The 17098-nt window shown below is 38.8% G+C and overlaps 1 protein-coding gene across 20 annotated transcripts in view; it reads left to right on the top strand.

Annotated features, from left to right (window-relative positions):
• The first annotated feature begins 4740 nt into the window (after positions 1–4740).
• Positions 4741–17098, top strand: part of LOC310894838 (uncharacterized protein) — a 37437-nt gene continuing 25079 nt past the window's right edge. For 8 of the 20 annotated variants that reach the window (XR_014580208.1, XR_014580209.1, XR_014580210.1 and 5 more), the window contains exons 1-2: positions 4741–5488; positions 5879–6058. Coding sequence is in view for 1 of the 20 variants with exons in the window: in XM_083825434.1 (XP_083681560.1) it covers positions 13330–13369; positions 15870–15946 (117 nt within the window). In the remaining 19 variants the exon portion in view is untranslated. Of the gene's footprint in view, positions 5489–5878; positions 13370–13922; positions 15947–17098 lie in introns of all 20 variants that reach the window. The other 12 variants (XR_014580219.1, XR_014580220.1, XR_014580221.1 and 9 more) reach the window with 7 other exon arrangements.

Genomic DNA, 17098 nt, shown 5'->3' on the forward strand with positions numbered 1-17098 from the left:
CTTTTTTTGGGGGGGTGGATATTGGATAATATAAATTCTACTTGTTTATTTGATGTCTAAGATGCTATTGATACTTATTTCTGTGAATTCTGAAGATCAAATGTGTAATGGATATCAACCTTCAGAGCTGGGGAGGGGAAATGAGGTGTCCTCCCACATCCCACCGTTCACAAACTTGGTCTTGACCCCGGTCATGACTTAAAGCCCAGCCAGCCTGCGTGAATTCATGCAGTTTTCTATCAGTGGCACAATCTGAGTTGCTGAGAGCTTATTGCAGGCTGTAAAACCTTTACTGCAAGTAAGAAAATAGAAGAAGGAAGGAATCCAGAATGAACTCAAGACTTTTAACTTAGATGTTTTTGCAGAGGTGGCTGTCAAAGGAAAAATATTTAGTTATTAATTGCTCACATTTACATTAGTATCATTAAAACATAAGACCATGGTTACTATGGTACCAGTACTGTGAGAAACACATTTGACAACATTAATTTTCATTTGAATCATTCATTCTCATTGGGCCGCGAAGAAGGCCCAGATATGAATTCCTGTTTCCAAGCATTCCCAAGGGAAAATCTGAAATTGAGACGAATAAAAATAATTTTATCATATGTACAAGGAATGCTCAATAATATTTAAACACACAGTTTAGTTTTGTAAGGGATGTATTGCATATTGTATCATGCTGTCCAGTGTCTAATACACGAAGTAGAATTTTTATTTTACATTTTCATAACTAATAACTCTCTATCTCCTTCTATTAAGGTAAAGCTTCTGAATGCATTATTCTCCTGGTGCCTCTGAAATCAGCATTTCTTTATAATACACAGAGATATTGTATCCATATTTCTCCTAGTTCCAAAAACTCAGTGCTTGCTATTTTTCTTATAAAGGCAGTAATCTCTAATACAGACAATGCATCAAGACAAACAGATTTAAATGAAAAAAAAAAGTAGAAAACGATTCTTGGTAACTTGGGCTTTCTAATAAATTAGTGATTGTAGAACTGACTGTGGTATTTGCAACAGAAACAGGCTTTTGTATTAACTGATGGGATCCCTCCTACTGCTTTGGGCCAAGATAAATGAGCATCTAATGGTCAGAAATTTGGAGTTCAGTTACCCACCTTAGCACAACTTCTGGCCTGGGCTTAATCCCTTTCTCACTGCAAGTGTATTCCATTGATGAGGCTGTTTTATTTTGTAGATGTGTTGTGTTGGCTGACATTTGTGAAATGTTCATGCTCCTCAGCAATAAGGAGCATGAATAGTTTCATGAGAGGAGAGGCAATGCTGTTCTTAAATCCTGATGCAAACCAGCAAAGCAATTGCACAACATCAGAATACATGCATTAAAAAAAAAAAAAAAAAAAAAAAAAAAAAAAAGCACAACAGCTGTCTCAGAATTAGTTAATTAATTAGTTAATTAACTGAATTAACTGGGAACAATAGTCAAAGGCTTTCCCATGGCTGTATGAAAACATCTAAGTGAGCTTTCTATCTTGAAGACCTGCCTGTTTGGAAATAAACAAATGCAAAAGAGGATGCTACACACCCAGTAACCCAGTCTCCCCATGCACAAAGACACCCAGAGCGAGTCACTGTTAAGGTCGGAGAAATTCTTTCAGCAAATTCTGTGCTGCTATTTGACAAAGCATGTTAGAAGACTCTTGGATTTAAAGGGAAAGTAAATCCTCTAGACAAGTGCTCCTAAAGGAAAATAATTGCATAATTCTGGTTTAAGTCTTTTTGAGTAGAGATTACCAGTGATTCTAATTATATTTCACAGTTTCTTGCCACTTGACAGAGATTGTTCTGCTTTTGAAGCTCAACCTGGACTTGAGCTATGACTGTAAGAAAAAATAATTTATCTTAAACTGCTGTCATTAAAAACAGTATTAAATTAGTCCTAAGACAGTCACGAGGAAAAAGAAAATCATTTTTGAGTACCATACTCGTAAGCTGAAAGCCTCAGGCATCTAGGGGAATGAGCACTTTCCCACACTTGACCTACACTCTGGTTTCATACTTCTGTCTGGCGTTAGCTAAAGATCAGATAGTAGCATGCACTTTGAATAAAAATAGCTAAATTGACTTAGGTGTAGCAAGGTGTTCATGCGTTCCTCCTTAAACTCAAAGCAGATCTGAAGGTGGGATACGTGATGTGCATGTGTCCCTGCTGCCCTAGAGGTTTGGAAAATTGGATTAATGGTTGGAAATTCCACCAGGCTGTTTTGTTTTTTTTTTCTTTTTCAGCCCAGATAGAAAACTGGAACTATTGATAGATTTAACTTGAAAACATTAACTTGTTCTCTGTTGCTTTTTTTTTTTTTTTTTTAAATCTGTTTCTGGCATATTAAAAATTACGTTCAAATTTATAAGACTGCCAGACTCTGAATATTTAGACATGAACCCAAACAAACATAACATCAGTTTATAACATCAGTTCCAACCGGAAAACAGAAATCCTTTGGAACAGTCAATATTTTTAATGGAAAACATGAGAAAAGAAAAAGAGGTCTTTTAATTCGTAAGTCAAAAGAAAGAAACATTAACTTGTTTACCAAATTCCTTGAATAATATGCCCTTATAATTACAAGCACTAATAATACCAAGCCAATTTAACATTTTGTGGTGCGATACATAGTCCTGGTTTCAACTGGGATAGAGTTAATTTTCTTCCTAGTAGCTGGGATGGTGCTGTGTTTTTGATTTAGGATGAGAGTAATGCTAATAACACAGCAATGTTTCAGTTGTTGCAGAACAGTGCTTACACAGAGCCAAGGACTTTTCATCTTCTTGTGCTGCCCTGCCAGCAAGGAGGCTGGGGGTACACAAGGAGCTGGGAGGAGTGGAACCACAGCCAGGACAGCTGGCCCACAGTGGCCAAAGGGATGTCCCATACCATGTGGTGTCATGCTGAACAATAAAACTGGGAGTGTTGGCCAGGGGTTGCTGCTGCAGGGGCCAGGGTCTGGCTGGGAATCAGTTGGCTGGTAGTGAGCAATTGTGTTGTGTATCACTTGCTTTGTTCAATCCTTTTGTTGTTCTATTTTACTTTTTTCTTTCCCTTTTCATTTTTCTTTTGTATTTAACTGTCCTTATCTCAACTCATGAGTTCTTGAACTTTTCTTTTCAATTCTCTTCCACATACCACTGAGAAGGGAGTGAACAAACAGCTGGTTGGTCTTTAGCTACCTGCTGGGTTAAGCCACAACATACATGAACAAAAATGTAGTTTTGACCTAGCCTGTTAAACTTCTCCAAGATTTATCAGTTTGAAGAAATATGTCCACATTGAACATACCAACATCACTATTCACATAAGGAATTCAGGCCAACAAATTAGCAATGTTCCTCTCTTACAGTCTTTACACTGTGGTTTTCCATATTACTCAGTTCACATCTTTACCTGTACTTCAGTAGTCTGTAGTAAGACCATTTCTGACTACATTACTATAGCAAGCAAAACCAAGAAAACCTGCTTCTTGTAGAACTTGAAACTTTAAACTCACACATACTACTTAAAGATCAGATCAAAAAAGACCTAAAAAGCACCTACACCCATTGAAACTCAGCAATCTGGCACAATTAGAAACCTCGATGTATTACAATTTCCTTTAGGTCAGCTGCAAGAATTAGAAGACAGTTATAATAGAAAATAGACCTCAAATTTAATTCACACAGATTTTAAACTCATAGCTATAGACCTTAGGTCTCCTTAGGTGTTTTCTCTACATTCTTTGATTTTTCCACATGGCACTACTCTTCATGTCATTACACCAAAATTCATAATAGCAATCCCAAAAGAATGTTAGGGATGATGAGGTCTTGACTCCAGATTTATGAAATTCCATTCACGATGTACAGAAGAACAATGTTTTACAGCCAAAGGATTAAAAATGTAAAGAAACTTTGTGATCAGGCAGCCATATATGCGGCTCAATTGCTCCCAGAGGAGTTAAGGAATACTTTGTATATGAAATGAATAGCAGAGTGTAGAATTACAGTTCTGTGCTTTGGGTGACAAGGAGTTCAACATTAAAATGGTTAGGGCATGCATGAAGAAACAGGATGTACAAAACCTTTTAAGCAGATAATATCAAATATGAATATCTGTCACAAAGGACATTCCACAGAAGGAAAATTATGATTTTTCCCCTAGTAAATACTCATCTGTCCTGGTTTTGGTTAGGATAGAGTTAATTTTCTTCCTAGTAGCTGGGATGGTGCTGTGTTTTTGATTTAGGATGAGAGTAATGCTAATAACAAAGCAACGTTTCAGTTGTTGCAGAACAGTGCTTACACAGAGCCAAGGTCTTTTCAGCTTCTCGCTCTGTCCTGCCAGTGAGGAGGCTGGAGGTGTACAAGGAGCTGGAAGGGGACAAAACCAGGACAGCTGACCTGAAATGTCCAAAGGGCTATCCCATACCATATGGTGTCATGCTGAACAATTAATATGGAGTGGCTGGATGGGGTTGGGGTGGGGCGCTGCTCAGGGATGGGATGGGCATCAGTCAGCGGGTTTTGAGCAATTGCATTGTGCGTCATTTGTTTTGTACACATCATTATTATTAGTATTTTTATCATTATGATTTTCCTCTCTTTCTTGTCCTAATAAACTGTCTTTATCTCAATGCACAAACTCATTTTTTTCCCAATTCTCTCCCCCATCCCACCGAAGGAGTGAGGGTGAGCAAACGGCCGCGTAGTGCTTAGCTGCTGGCCAGGTTAAATCACAAGAACATCTTATTCAAGGATTATTTCAACACAGGTAATAGATTCATTATGAAATACTACTTTCTGAGCAATTAGAAAATGGTGTGGCTTAATTGTTAGGGTTAGTATTTTATTCCATGTAGGTAATAGATGGTGGGTAGTTAAAAACAAGTCTTTGAGAATGGCAGTAGAATCCCAAAACACATGGTGTTTCAAAATGATGCTGTGGAAAAATGTTGACCAATACTACTTTTGCGAAATGCCTCTTTGTAGAGTAGTATGAATGAAGTATATCAGTAAATCTGAGAGGACAAATTTTGTGTAAAGGGCACTGGATAGGCCCTGATCATGCACAAGTTGAACACACGGAACAAACTTGTGACTTCTGTATATATATAATAGCATATAGGAAAAAAAGTCATTCATTCTAAAGAAGACCAAAAGAAATTTCATAAACTGGCATTTTTACAGTTTTCAGTATTATTGAACAATGTCAAAAGCAGTAAATGTATGCGTGTTGTGGTTTTACATGGCAAGGTTTTGGTAGTGGGGGGCTACAGGAGCGGCCTCTCTGGACAGAGCTCAGCAGCTGCCCCCTGTTAGATAGGGGCCAGTTTCAGCTGGCTCCAAAAGGACCTGCTGCTGCTTAGAGCCCAGACAGTAAGTGATGTTGTTTGCACCTCTCTAAGAGCATATTTAAGAAAGGAAGAAAAACTTCTGCACAACAGCAGCTGGGAGAGCGAGGAGTGAGAAGCAGCCCTGCAGCCCCCCAGGTCAGTGCAGCAGGAGGGCAGGAGGTGCTCCAGGCAGGCAGCAGCAGTTCCCCTGCGGGCTGTGGAGAGGCCCCTGGTGGAGCAGGCTGTCCCCCTGCAGCCCACGGGTCCCACACGGAGCAGATCTCCACGCTGCAGCCCGTGGAGGAGCCCCCGGTGGAGCAGGTGCATGTGGCCTGGAGGAGGCTGCGGCCCATGGAGAGCCCCCGCAGGAGCAGGCCCCGGGCCGGAGCTGCAGCCCGTGGAGAGGAGCCCCCGCAGGAGCAGGGGGTCTGGGGGGAGCTGCCGCCCGTGGGGGACCCGTGCTGGAGCAGCTTGCTCCTGTCAGAGTGACCCCGTGGTACGGAGCCATGTGGGAGCAGTTCCTGAAGAGCTGCTGCCTGTGGGCAGCCCCCGCAGGCTCAGTTCGGGCAGGACGGCATCCCGTGGGAGGGACCCCACGGGGAGCAGGGGCAGGGAGGGACCGTGAAGGAGCAGCAGAGACGAAGTGTCAGGGACTGACCGCAGCCCCCATTCCCTGTTCCCCTGCACTGCCGCTTGGGGCGAGGATGTAGAAGAGGATGGATGGGGGTACGTGTTTTTAGTTTCTTTTCTTTGTTTCTCACTTCTCTAGCTTGCTAGTAATAGGCAACAAACTTTACTAATCTCCAAAGTCTGAGACTGTTTTGCCCATCATGATAATTGTTGAGTGATCTCCCTGCCCTTATCTCAACCCTTGAGCCCTTTGCATTGTCTTTTCTCCCCTTTCCCCTTGAGGAGGGGGAGTGAGGCAGAGGTTGTGGTGGAGCTCAGATGCCCACGTGAGTAAAACCACCATAATGTGTCGTTCCCTACTTCCTCGTTATGGGTTTCTTCAGTTTTGTTGACACCATTGTAGAGTTCGGAGGAAAAATGAAGAAAAGTTTTAAGAGAAGTTTAGGGGAGGGAAAAGGTGAAAAAAGTCTGACATTTTTCTATTTAAGTATATTTTGACCTGCAGTTTTATCAATAAATAGATATGCTGGAATAATATGCAGAAAGAATATAAGAACATGCTCAGATCAGTTCATGCAGCTTGTCTTGGCTCTAGTAATAGTTAATAAAGATTTTTAAGGGAAAGATGACAAGTACAGAGTGATCCTTTCCCTAGCATAATCTACCGTATTCCAATAATTGGTAGTTTAATTGTTTCCTAAGTCAGCATTTAATATTTCAGTGAAGTATTTCATATTCCTGTTAAATGTCTCCTCTGTAATTTTGTCTTTGATATTTTTGGAACTAATTTATATTTTTATATTTTTGTCCTCTGCTGTACTGATGAGTTCTACTACTTACACGCACTGGATGAAAAACAGAACAAAACAATTCTTTTTAATTTCAAGTTGTCATTTCAAGCCAGTTTCTTGTTTTTTAAGAAACAGTGAATGACCATTTACATTCACTTTCTCTATATCATCCTGATTTTGTAGATTAATTCTGTGTTGCCTTATATCTGTTTTCCAAGCAATCCTTTCCTTTTACTGAAGACGTTTTGTTCCTTTGTTGCTTTTCTCCCTAGTGGAAGGTTTTCAGATTAAATGACCAGAACTGCATATATTAAGTACATGAATGATAATGAAGGTGCTTAAGTTATATAGGCAGTAGCAGAATGACATCTGTTTAATTCTCGAGTTCTTTTCTAATATTTTCTGATATACAATTTTTTTTCTCCCACTGTTACCACCATTTAGCAGATATCACATAACAACTGTCCAAGAGTTCTTTCCTGAGACACTTTTGCCTTTAAATCATTAAAGCCCATCACTATGGGCTTTATATGTAATACAGATTGGCTGAGTCTGAACATATAACTTTGGAATGGTGTACATAGGTAAAATGAGCCCCATGTGTATCAAAAGCTAGGAAAACTAGGGAATATGTGCACGCCACCTCAGATTAATTATTTAGAATATTTTGATTTAGGTCTTGCTTAAAGCTCTCCTTACCAGGTTGACCATCCTGTATGCGAGAGAGGTTCAGGCTAAGTAGCGACTGAAGACACTGACTCTCTTACTAGAGTAAGAGACTGTTTCCCCATGAGGACAGTGAGGCAGTGGAGCCAGGTGTTCCCTAGAGGCTGTGCTGTCTACATCCTTGGAGGGTTTTAAGCCCCAGCCAGATCAGGCCCTTAGCAACCTGTTCTGACCCAAGAGCTGGCACTGTTTTGGGCATGTGTTGGGTTGGAGGCCTAAGTAGGTCCCTTTCTTCCTGAGTTATCCCATGATTCTGTGGAATGTAAGTGGTACAATCAACAAAATCCTATATCAGAGACTCAATTGACTAGAAAGTCATTAAGTAATTCTATAAAATTATTTAATAAGAATAGAATTCTCCTTGAAGTTACAGCGACCATGTAGAACTGCCCCCAGCGCTAAACAACTGAAAGATTCCAGTTAAGTTTAATTACCCATTTCCCTTATCTGAGGGTTAGAAAACTAGTACGTTACAGTAGGAACCCTGTAGATTCTCTTCTTTTGACTTCTGCTCTGTAAGATGGTAAAATTTTGAAGTAAACGGGAAAAAAAAATCACAGATATTATCACTGTAGCACTGTACTCTCAAGCTAATAATTTTTTAACATTATTTTCCTTGGGCCCATTTTGAACACACAAATATATGCACACCTATCTGTATCTCTCTCCATGCATATTCTAGGTGAGAAAAATCTAGGGTTTAAAAAGTGCCATTATTAAATTATTTTACAAGACATACATAGTTTACATAGGTAATATAAATTATTGTTCGAAGAGTTATAATGCATATTTTTCTTGATGACAGCTCTTTTCTGGGCTCTTTTGTGATGTAAGAAACCCGCTAGGAGCTTTTCCTGGACTGGGGGAGGGACAGAGGAAAGGCTGTGGGTAATTATCTCCTATACAGGAAATACTGGAAAGAATGGTCTTTTGTGGAATAAATGTTGCTAACAGCTGTGAGGACTTCCAAAGGTATGCTGTTAAACTTTACCTCTACCATTTTGATTTGCTGCTGTTGTAAGAAAACCTAAATATAATACCTCAATACTTAAATATAAAAGCCTACGTATCCTAAATCAGAGTTTGAGCTACCAGTCTCAAACTTACTGGAAAAGTTTACTTATATAGTAAATAACACTCTGTCTTGGGGAGAACCTTAGCCTGGCTGATGATTGCTAATATTTATCCTTCTCCAAATGGTCATGACCTACAGCTGGAAACATTCTTGGAGATGAACATCCTCAAGTTCAATTCCAAGTTGATTCTGAGGATCACCCCAAAAAAGAACACAGAACTTTCTATTCTACTATTTATTTTTTTTTCTTCCTATAACTGTGTAAGACTTGCTTTGCTGAGGCAAAGCTCCACAAATTCTAGAAGAGCTAGGTCACTTCACACTCATTCAGATTCTGGCGGAAGATTTCATGTTCGGAATATTTTATTGGGGACACTGTAATAGAAAAACTTAGAGAGTACAGTTCACTTTATGCTCTCAGATAAAGTAACAGTTACTTTCAAATATGACCTTCACTAGAAGTCCAACAAAAAATGACAAAGACTTAAAACCTTTTGGGAAAATTCCTTCCTGAGGATCTCTAGTTCCTTCAGAAACTAAGAGAGCTTATGTATATCCTGTGTCTCTTATCTCTTATGAATAAGTCAAGAGCATCTTGAATACTGTTTTTTGTTTTAGTAATTTGCATGGATTTGGAAGATAACAGCAAGTCAGAAAAGCCAAAAGCAATGTCTGAACTGTTTCTGATTTTCATCTTGTAGTGCTTAACAATATCATTTATAATATAGGGAGAAGAGAAGAATGTTTAAACCACATTGCTAAGAAATTACCTTATTTCCATGGACAGATTCCTCTCCATGGCCCTACAGGCAGACAGGGCTGACACGTTTTCCTTATTCCACATGGAATTCAGCAGTTCAGGCACTAGCCTTAGTGAATCCACACAAGTTCACTGCATACAAGGATATCTTATATGATTTTTTTTTCAAAACAAAGATTTTGCCAGAAGCAAGGCAGTGGTTGGCTGGCTTAGTGAGAGGTATTTTATCTAATCAGAGTTTTGAGTTTACCCTATGGGCATAATACGTGCCTTAATACTTCTCTATATATGGAATAAGGATCTGTTTTACATCTTGTTAAAAGTGTGAACTTTTCCAGTGTATCTGTACCTGTTAATTTGAATTCCAAGATTGTTTTTTGGAAATTTTCCTTTATCTTATAGTGGAAGCTTAGAAAGCTTATGTCACACAGCTGTCAGAGAAAAACTGGGCATTTTTTTTTTTACTGCAAGACTGAGCTTTCTTGTCTGGAGAACTTACCTGACATCAACTGCATTATAAAAGCTCATTTTATTATAGCTATCACCTTCCTCTTTTGCTGCTATGAGGGGGAAGCAGATATGGAAATCAGTGAGGGAAGTTATGTCCACTGAAGTCACCACACAAGCTTTGCTGGTGACTTCATGACAGGAAGGTGGTAGTCTAAGTTTTCAGGGACAATTTGGGAAGGAAATGCTCAAGAAAAAGGACAAAGAAGAGTTATTGACAAGAAATATAAAGATCCTACATACAAGAGGGAGAAGAAGAGAGAGAAGTGCCAGAAGAAAGAAAAAAAGAAACAGGAGAAATTAAAAAAGATTTTCAGGTCGTTAGCGTAGTGATACAAGTAAGAATATTCTTGGAGAATTTTATATAATACATATATATATAACAGTTGGATCTATTCGAATGCATATTTTCTAATCATCTCTCCAAGAGTGCTCCAAGCAAAAGTTTGAAAACACTGCGTTAAAGATACAAAAATCAAAAATGTAAATGTAGGGGAACAGCAGCTGTCTCATTAAAACTTTTTGTAAGTAAGATTTCCTATGGAACTGCCTATTACCTAATGAAACAACTGTGTTCCATACTGCAGTTGATGCTTCACATTTAAATTTATTTATTTGATAGCACATGTACGATTTAATTACAGTACTGCCTGGAAAACTGTATCCCATTTTGTTAGGTGGCAAGAATAAGCATAATTCTGGTCCAAAAATGCATATTATTTATCTAGACAACAGAGAGAAATTGTACGACAGAGGAAATAACTGTTTTACTTAGGAAAGACAGATTCAATAGAGAATCGGGGTAGTAGGCATCTCTTTCTATTTACAGGCATGTTTTAAATGCCTAATCTCTCTTCTTTTTGTAGGTCGTGGAGAGAAAGGTGCAGATTATCTGATCTATTTTAGATCATTGTTGCAGTTTAAGTGTCTAATGACAAATACCTAGTGGTGCCCATTTCTGTGTATTCTCTGTAGCTGATATTGAGACAAGTAACTCAGATATAACTTTTTTTTTTTTCAAAATTAAAATTAATTTCAGAACACATTAATTTATCTCTATTACAATCCTTATGTAGAGGACGCATATATATATCGGTTTCAACATGGACAGAACATCAGAACATTTCTCTGAAAACACAGAAAATAAAAACATGAATAACATTTAACTTCAGAATTATCAGTCCTTTATTAGAAAGGACACTGACATTGATCATGAGAAAACATGACTTAACCCTGTAGTCTTCCTGCTTCAGATTCTGTGTCAGGGTACTAAATTGGCATTCTGAGAGGTGCTTTCTCTCTCATCTTGGTGCTGCTCCATTTTATATAAAAAAAAAAAAGTTATAAGCACAAATAAATTATGTCTAACACAATTAGGTCCATACACACATCCAACATTGCAGTACTGGTTAGTCTGTGACCTCCCACTCTTTCATTTTCCACATCACTTGTTATTTTTGCAGAACTTGAGAAATGTTAAAAAGAGAAAAAAATCAAAACACTCAAATAGGAGAGCTTCTTTGTGTGCTGTAACTTGCTTGTTGCAAGGCAAGAACAGGGCTGCATCTTCTCAAATACGAAACTGCATTGAGTGAATGGTGACTGCCTGTGTCACCAGCTGAGAGAGACAACCCAGTGCATCTGGAGAGAGATTCTTTCTGGGCCGGAGGGTTCTCACCATAGCCAGACATGATGTATTATGCTTTTTAACTCTTGCAGTTACTGACAGGATAGAAACAAATGCTTGTTCCTTTGTAACCTTGGCTTTGCAGTAGTGACAGAGACAACCTTTTAAGTGCTGTGATGCTTTCACCTACTTTCTTACCTGCCTTCATATAGCCATTCCTTCATATTGACACCTTCCACATACACATCCGTTTTCTTATTTAGCAGTCTTTTTTTTTTTGGTCTTTTTTTTGGGTCTTTTTTTCTTTCCATCTAACTTTGGAAGTACTACTTTTAAAAGTCCAGGTGGATTTCTCACAGGATAAATCTACCACAATTAGAAACCCACTACAGAAGCTATTTGGATGTGTGTTACAGAAATCATAATGATGATGACTGAGCTGATGGGAGCCTGTGACATTTTGTTGTTTTTGAGGAAATCCTTTGTTTCAGCAGAAAAATTATTTGGTACCTTTCCTAAAATGCTAACATTGCTTTCCATTATTGAATACTTCTTTCCAATTAGGTTTTGTTTGTAGTTTGTTTCTAGTTTAAAAGAATCTGTGTGTGGTGAACACAAGTAGAATAAGCTTCCTGGTCCAGTTGGTATATTTACATTTTACGTATTGGTAGGATTAATTTAAAAAAATTACTGATTTCCTATCATTATTGAGTGATTATTGAGTGTGGTACTGCACAAGGTTCCTGACTATATTTTGCATTTGAGACTTTGAAAACATCCACCAGAAACAGCTATTGATTTCACAAAGAACTTGCAGAAATATTTTCAGCAGTGGACTCTAATTTAAAACTCTTGCAGAAAAAGGAAGGAAAGGAAGGCAGGTGTGATAGATACTTCAATGAGTCAAGAAATGTTCCCACAGGAGAGTCAATTTTTACATTATTTATGTCTCTTTTCAACTGTGAATGTTTAACAGCGTGGATAAAGCAATGAATTCTCTGGTATGTGCTCCCTTCACTTACAACACAGCAATACCAGAGCTGAATTTTTCTGCAAGATTATTCCTGAGAAACTGCTAATTTTCAGCAGTATACATTTAGCAAGACACAAGGAACAGCTTCAAAGGAACAGCTTCATTTCTGCCCAGCTGATTAGATGCTGTGCATTAGTTTCAGGCCTGAAAATGATGCAGTTGCTCTCCAAAACAAACAAACATAAAATGACAGGGAAAACCATTAGAAATATGGGATCTTGTATGGGGACAAAGATGTCCCATGTCTGGGACCTTGACAAGGTCAGGGTAAGGTTTAACTTAAGATCATACTTTGACAGTCCAGTAATCCTCTTTGATGCTAATAATCTGGCTTGTGACATCCCCATGCTGACCCTTGCTCATACGGTTAGGCTCCTCAAGTAGAAAAATTTTCTCCTGTAGAAGCATTACCTTCTTTTTTCTGCACTTGCACTCACTAGGGAGATTTCATACAGCCAGGAGAAACTCTGCTGCTGCCAGAACTCTCTGGCACTTCTGAAACAAGTGAAGAAGTTAATGACCCAAAATTATTCTGAGCTATTAAAAGCTAGTGACCTAGCCTAAATGGGAGTGTGAGTCCAGCGAGGCCAGGTACCTGATACTTCTAGAAGACCCCCAAAAGAGTGGAACATCAGGTGGATAATAAAACAGATATACCAGTCCTATGTTTATGGACTGAAAATACTGCTGCAGCTGAGCTGTGTCCATAGGTTAACCTTTAAAGCAAGATTAACCTTGTCCAGCAGAACGAGCAACACCATTTGTACATAGAAGAGAAGCTGATAAGTATGTCTTCCTCTGGCTGAAAGGATTTTTTTTTTTCCTTATTCAGGTCATAAGATAAACAAATGAATCTGGAAGGGTCTGGAAGTAAATCTGGACTCCAAGGTACTAAACTGGAAGAGCCTTGGGAAATGAATACTTAAAGGAGAGAGTTAAATGGATAAGAAAGAGAATAAAGCAGCTGCAGAGGAAATTATATTGGTCTCAGGGAAAGGAGGGAAAATTGGGTTGAAGTGGGGTCCATCCATAGCAGTCTTCCATTGCGCTTCCTTTCAAGCTGCTGGTCCAGAGCTGGGAGGCAGAGAACAAATGTTGCTTGACCTCAGGTCAGTCACGTAGATCTTACAGTGCTGGTGGTGATGGGGAAAACTACATGAGCTGAAGTACCATTCACAGGACCTACAGAAGTATTTTAAGCCAGAGCAAAGATAGTGTCTATGCCCTTCACTCCAAGTTTCCTTGATTTTTTTTTAAAGTAATTGACAATTGGCTGCCCTAAATTATTTTTATGCCCCACTCTTTGCTTTATGATCTCTCTTCAGGCTTTTTAACTTCCTTGTCCCTTTAGTTAAATGCCTGTGAAAGTAATACTGTAGAATGAACTTGGTGCTTACCATCCTTACAGTGATCTTTCTTCTTGTGTTCTGTACATCCACAGCTTGTCGTAATAGTTGGCTACAACTCAGGGCAGGACACTCTCTCTGAGTATGTGCGCAGTATGCAGCACAAAGAGGACCCAATACTGCTTGGCCACTAGGTATTATGATAATATATAAATATTAGTAAACCAAATTTAATGAATCTCAAATTCTTCTGAGCAACTGTTTATGAACTAATTCTGTCTGCATTTGTCCTTCTCAGTGTGCATGAAGAAGTTTCAATATCAATCAAGACAGCAAAAATAATTTTGGAGTTGCACTGATTGATTTAATTAAGAGGTTAATGAACAGAGAGGTGTTCTGCCCGAATTTCTTGTTGCCTCAGCTGATGGCTAGGTCGCAGTCAAACTCATTGTTTGGGACTCATCCATGAGAGAGTAGGTCAGGATGCTGAAAGTGCCATTCAGCTTATTTCTGTTATGCTAGCTAAGGCTTGCATTACTCTCACAGAACTGCAAATGGTTTGTGCACATAATTTATGCTTGTATGCACACAACACTCGCACTTTATGGTCTGTAGGTGTTAAAGTATGTTTTCTTCCTGGATGTCATTCTTAGCTCAGTATTAGTACAGCACTAGCACTCCCCCCATACGTAGCTGCAGCTAAAGTCTGTATTCATATATAATATGGCTGTAGCTATATCCACACTGCTTTTGAAAAAGTTGAGATTTTTATTAAGTAATGCTGAAGGCATGTCACATTTTCATACAAAACAAAGTTAAAAATATTGCAAGCATTGCTCTGCTCTACCTAACAGGACATGCTGTCTGGCCATTAAAACCTGACTGCTCCCCCATAAATTCCAAACTCAGACGGAGAGATTAGTGGAACAAATTAGATTAGAGTTTATTCATTTCTTTTTATTTCTTTTCAGTCCAAGGAACTAGCAACACACATGGCATGGCTACTCATATGAACTCTGTTCTTGGGCCTTTGCTGTTAAAATGCTAAATTCAAATTTATCCACCAGGAGAATTTAGTTGCTTGTCATAATTGTCATTGGGAATGGCAGCTAATGTTGACACAGTGTGTTTGAACGTGTTTTGAAAGCCACAAATTCAAATTTCATTAGTGCAAGCTATGGCTTTGAAACCAGAACAAGTTCATGCACTACTTAAATCGTATGTTACTATGGTGTGTGACTCTTCACGATCAAGTAGTTGTCCCCAGCTTCATTTTCTCATAAAGCAAATCACACCAAACATGCTTCAGGTGAAGCCCCACTAAATTGAGGTCCACAGTAGACTAACAACTATGTGAAGTCTGCTTGAACCTGTAGAAATGCATCCTGGATGTGGTGGCTGAGTTTTACAGATATGTGAAGGAAACACAGAGTAACGTCAAGATTCTCAACAAGGGAATTACACACCTAAACAAGTTCCTCGAATTCTTGGAAATGGCCAGCAGCCATTCCATGGCAGCAAATCCATACAACAGTTTCAGGAATCTCTTAGCTATGTGCCTTCGATACTATGGATCCAGGGCATTTTGCCGTCCTCAGGTATTTTAATAAATATACGAGTTTGGCAGAGGCAATATTAAATCCCTTTTTCTCAAGGGAAGAAATACCTGTGCTGTTTGTGAATGACAGTTCACACTGATAGAGCTCCTCTTGTTTTCCGTATAATAGGTTTCAAACTTGCTGCATCAATCCTTATTATCCTGCCACACAGTAGTGGAAATTTTACTTAGACATTGAAGTAAGCAATTTGTGCTATGCTCTGAGTGAAGGTAGCTTACACTGCAAGACTGATTTTTTTCTCATAAATTCACCCGTGTGCATACTTTGTATGCTAGTACAAATCAGATACAGCTGATCAGCCTGGGCTGATGTTTTCGTTAGAGGTAGCACTGATTTTGGTAGCCAAACATGTTCTTTATAGCAAATTATTCTATCCCTTCATGATACTGTATGGTGCCACAAAAACAGACTGTTTCTTCACAGGAAAAGGCAACCAAATAGTTGTTTGTGGTCCTCGGGTCCCACTGTTTCTGAGAAATGATAAGGCTCTGACGAATCAGGTGAGACATCAATTTGCATATCATAAAACAACATCAGTCATCTTTAATTTGTGTTAGCATGCAAAGCATGCCCAGAGGTGAATTAACTGCATAAAAATGCATAATCTACAAGATATTAATACACAAATATTATGGTATATATACACCTAAGTTTTTATATAGGACACTTTTAAACTAACAAAGAATATGGTATGCACTGGTTGGTTAACAAAATAATCATTCACATGCATATTTGCTATGTGGAATATATATGTGCAGAATATAGTGGAATATCAGTTGTTGCTTTGTTTTGCTAAAACTCTGTATTGTTGTGTTGTGCCACAGTATAGTGTGCAGTGGCACACCTCCTAAGAGTATCTCACGTGCGTATCAAATGATGCCTATTCTTGAGGTGGTAAATGGATAAAGAGGTAATTACCAGAGTCAGAGAGATAAGGCTATGAAGCATGGAATAAGAAAGGCTATTTAAATGCAGAGCAGAGAGTTATAACTTTTATTCCATCTACCCTTCAGATATTTCTGTGCTTTTGTCTTAAGCAGCATGAACTTGAGCCTGCTTTTACTGGGTCAAGTAATTTTAAAGGTGACCCTTTCCAACCCTGATGATTTGCTAGCATATTAATTCATGCTTTCTTGTGGTAATGGCAAGAGGTGTCTTCACTGCAGAGAAGCAGGATTTCTAACTTATAACAAATTACTTTTCAAAATTTGATTTAATTCTAAATCATCTGATCAAGTTAAACTGTTTGAAATTTCCTGTGAACTGCAAATTTGTTGGTGGCTTCATTTCTGATCAGCAGCAAATGTTATGTTGCTGACCACATGTCCCCAGACCACTGATTTTTTTTAAACGTAGATAAACTTCATTAAACAGCTGAATGCATCCCAAGGGTCTGTGGCTGTTTTGGCCATGGCTCCGTGGAAGAAGTTGACTCATTAGGCTGCCCGGCACCCTGCCCTGCCTCCCCTCGGAGCTGCGTCCGCTCAGGGTCCCTTGGTTATTTTGCTGATTTTTGTAGGATCCCTGAGCTTCAGTGATGGAAGATCACCCAATGCACTGAACAAAGAATGTTGAGCTGAGTTCTGCAAATGTTAGTGAAAAAATGTCAGCTGTCTCTATTTTTACTTTTGATGAACAAGTAGAGCTTATTG

The sequence above is a fragment of the Anser anser genome, assembly GCF_964211835.1.
Source record: "Anser anser genome assembly, chromosome: 1".
Lineage (NCBI taxonomy): Eukaryota > Metazoa > Chordata > Aves > Anseriformes > Anatidae > Anser > Anser anser.